At 40.5% G+C, this 4,107-nt stretch overlaps 1 protein-coding gene across 1 annotated transcript; it reads right to left on the bottom strand.

Moving 5' to 3' along the window:
- Positions 1-358: 358 nt before the first annotated feature.
- On the bottom strand, positions 359-2,623 carry LOC103519685. The gene is made up of 2 exons (XM_008484775.2): positions 1,504-2,623; positions 359-742 (listed from the first exon to the last, which is right to left on the bottom strand). The coding sequence occupies exons 1-2, from the start codon at positions 2,584-2,586 to the stop codon at positions 359-361; spliced, it is 1,467 nt and encodes a 488-aa protein (XP_008482997.1). The 5' UTR covers positions 2,587-2,623.
- Between the last annotated feature and the right edge of the window lie 1,484 nt (positions 2,624-4,107).

Below are 4,107 nucleotides of genomic sequence, written 5' to 3'. Positions count from 1 at the left end.
CCCATGTGTAGAACAATTTCCAATCATCAATATTTCTCTATTGGACGTCAAAACTAACAGTTTCCCCGGTAGGAAACAGACTTGTAAAATTTCTTCGTCTATTTTCACACTGTCAATGTGCTTTCCTCGATTTGACATTGTGAGCAACTCCCCATCACTAGCACTAACGATAAGCTCACGATTGGTTGCCATCAAAGCGACAGGCTTGTTTAGGTGAGTCAGAGAATTGTAAACAGTCATCATTTTCATGACTCTGATCTGATGAGGTGTTTGGATGACCATGTCTTCAGGTTCGTTCAGGACAACATCTTCGACGTCCTTACAGGACATCGTCTGTGCAACGGTCTGATTTTTCACGTTAAAAACGACAACGTTGTCGACACTCAAAACAACCATAGAAGTTTGACTGAAATTCGGAATCAGTCATCATTTTCATGACTCTGATCTGATGAGGTGTTTGGATGACCATGTCTTCAGGTTCGTTCAGGACAACATCTTCGACGTCCTTACAAGATATCGTCTGTGCAACGGTCTGATTTTTCACGTTAAAAACGACGACGTTGTCGACACTCAAAACAACCATAGAAGTTTGGCTGAAATTCGGAATCAACTTTTTGACGGCCGTTTCATTGATTTGAACTTTGAAGACGACTTTCAAATCGTGGTCCCAAGCAGTTAACAATCCTTTCTCGTCTCCAGTGAATATTAAGTCCAGAGTTTTGTATTTGACAAGCGCCGATACCTGTAGGGGTATAGTAGGATGGATGAAAATGCCTCAGGCATTAATAGAAGCGAATGTCTCTTAGTTAGATTTTTTGGGTGCAATAGTCCTACATAACGCATTTTTTTTTTTGCAGTTTTCATTGTGGGGAATAGGGAAATGGAACATAGCCTGGCATTGTACCATTTCCCCGTTTCCCACCATTACCACCTGAAAATAGCGAAATGAAAATATCACACCACACTGGACTCTGAACACAGGAATTTTCTTAGAAAAAACCCCCATTTCAACGTAATGTAGTTGGAATTTTGTTAACATTTATTTGTTATTTTTTTTTTTTGTTTGTATTTTCATGTGTTATTGTTATTTTGTTGTTATTTTTTTGTTTGTATTTTCATGTGTTATTGTTATTTTGTTGTTATTTTTTTGTTTGTATTTTCATGTGTTATTGTTATTTTGTTTTGTTAAAAAAAAAAAAATTGTTTTTGTTGTAGGTATGTTCAAAATTCTAATTAAAAAGAAATATATACCTTCAAAGTATACAAGACCTTGTTTAGACTGCAGGAGTCCAGGAGTAAAAGAAAAGAGGTGCAGGAGTAAAAAACCAGCAGGATAAACAAGGTATTCACATTCTATTCCATGTTATTAAACCCATAAAATACATAGGACCTTATTTAGACTGCTGGGGTAAAGGGACTTTTCAGTCTCATTCTGGCAGGATAAACAAGGTTCTTTTCTATTCTATGTATCCTAGTCTATTGTCTATTCTATTCTAATAATACCTTCACACCATCGACATTATTCCTCATCGCGACGATCCTGTTTCTCTTGACGCTCACCAGGCCTATCTTCTCATTAAACGAACACACCAGATGTTTTCGACAGCAAAGTTCACACCCTTGGATGGGTTCGCCGGATAGTATGTTTACGCTCGTCATGAGGCGAAAGCGAGCGCTGTAGACATCGATAGTGCTATCGAAAACAATGTAAACAATGTTCGGGATAATCTCATTATCGAGGAGAATGGTTTGAATTTGCGCCCCAGCGCTTCCGATAGTAGGAATTTGCGTCCCATCAGTCCTGCCAAGAGTTGGAATTTGCTCCCCAACGCTTCTCCCGATAGGGGGAATTTGCACCCCACTTCTTCCACCCATATTTTGAATTTGGGCCCCATCACTCCTTCCGATAGGTTGAATTTGCGCCCCAACGCTTAAAAGAGTCCCAACGGGGAGGAGTTGTAGTATTTTGAATTCGGTGTCTGTGATGAGAACGCCGGAGGCTCCGTAAAAGATGTATCTTTGGTGACAATCCATGTAGATCAGTTTGGTTATTTTAAAGAGCAGTTTGTTCCCAAATTCTGCGTTCACTTGGTGAGATTCTTTTTCATAGTCTATTTTGTTTCCGAATTCTCCATTCATTTGGTGAGATCCTTTGTGATTCATTTTGGTTATTTCAATCTCCTCTTCGCTTCGAAATTCTTCATTTACTTGGTGATTTATTTTGGTTAGTTCAAAATCCATTTTGTTTTCGAATTCTACATTCATTTGATGAGGTCCTATTTCAAATTCCATTTTGTTTCCCAATTCTCCATTAAATTGATGAGATCCTTTTTGATTCGTTTTGGTTATTTCCACTTTGTTTTCAAAGTGTCCGTTCAATTGGTAAGATCCTTTTTGACGACCGTTTTTGTCGAATGTCCGAACTATGTTGTTTGGTTCTAAGAGCACGAACTCTTTCAGATGACTGTTGTAATGCATGGTCAAGCATTTTGAAGCCTTCGTGAATAGTGTTTGGAATCCATGTTCCAATGTTTGATCTTGAACAGGAGTTTGACCTTCAACAGGAGTTGGTTTATTGGTAAACATGTTTGTCTGGTGTCTGGGAAGGATCCATAAAACTTGGGTATTAGTAAGATTGACGAATCGACTGGCCAGATGATTTTGGAGAGGAACTACTAGGCGAAGCCGGTGAGGGCGAACTTTATTCTAAACAGATAAGGTTCGTTTTCGGAACGGCCAGCTTTCATCCTGCCTTCCTTCTCTCTTCGTTTTCGGGACGATAAGACTTCAGCAGTTACAGTTCCCTCTATCAAAGCTCTCAAGACAAAAGTAAGTACTTACGTTACATCAGGTTGTATAAAAATAGAAAATGGGGGCCCACCTACAATGCACATAACTTGAGTTTTGACTTTTGAATCAAGCTAAATGAAAACTTACAAAGTTAGTCAAGGATTCAACCATAAAAAAAAAGAAGAAAATGCCCTTTGAACAAAAAATATCCGTTGGAAACCTTGTACCAATTTAACTTTGCGAAAATCAATACCGCGTCAAAAGAAAAAAAACTACGTCGAAAAATATACTCCCAATATACATTTTATTCTAAAAAAAAAGGTAAAATAATACATCGAACACAAAACCTCTAGTTTCACAGCAAGCCGTAGAAGTTTCCAGTTTCCCACTTTGTTCTTGGAGCGGAAAAAAGGTACTTTTCCCCCCACCGGTAAATTGGTAACCCTTAAAATAATAGGAAAAATGTGGAACGCATATTTCGAGGCTCTTTGTAGGGGAAAACCGCGAAGTGCTTACCATGAGCTCTCTCCGCCCTTGTTCCAATCCTCTAGCCAGTGGAGTGTAGTGAGATTTTCCAAAGGGGAAGCTATTAGTTATAAAGGTGTGTCTAAACATTGTGTTAACGGGGTCTCTTCTTGGTCCGTTGTGTGCGGCGTCCAATTCTGTTTAGGACTATTGCACTGCCTGTGTCCAAACATAGTCAACCGGCCGTCGATAGACGAGTGGAAACTATGTCGAGAATATCGCGGCAGTGTAGATGGTTCAGTCGACATCGATGGATGGCCGGACGACTATGTGTGGACAATTGGACATACTTATAGCTCATATTTTAGCTACTCACGCTCACACTGTCTGACAGGTCAGCTCCCATGGCGTAGTGGTCACTGCGCTCGCCTTGCACGCGGGAGACCCGGGTTCGATTCCCGGCGGGGTCAAGAAATTTGTATCATGCAAATGATTGATTCCGTGACTGGCCGTTACGGGGCCCACTCAGCCTCGTGAGGAAAATGAGTAGCTATGACATATAAATGCGCATAGCGACCGGTGCCAGCACGGTAGGTAAACATTGGATGTTAGGATTATTGAGATATTGGGAAAATCCTACAAATGCTGCAGTGAGCACCAAAGTTGTGACATAAACATAATAACACAAAGAAACAGCATTTACATTGTAATAATAAAGGAAGGACGGACTAAAAATTGCGATTTACCCAGAGGGCCATCGAGAGATGTATTTTGGGAATTACTAGGATCATGGGCGTATCCAGCATCGGGTTTGGGGGGGGGGGAGGCCGCGGTTAACGGGTGGGACGCCCC

This window comes from Diaphorina citri, unplaced genomic scaffold (genome assembly GCF_000475195.1).
Source record: "Diaphorina citri unplaced genomic scaffold, Diaci psyllid genome assembly version 1.1 scaffold2881, whole genome shotgun sequence".
Classification (NCBI taxonomy): domain Eukaryota; kingdom Metazoa; phylum Arthropoda; class Insecta; order Hemiptera; family Psyllidae; genus Diaphorina; species Diaphorina citri.
This window is presented reverse-complemented; position numbering and strand designations above follow the sequence as displayed.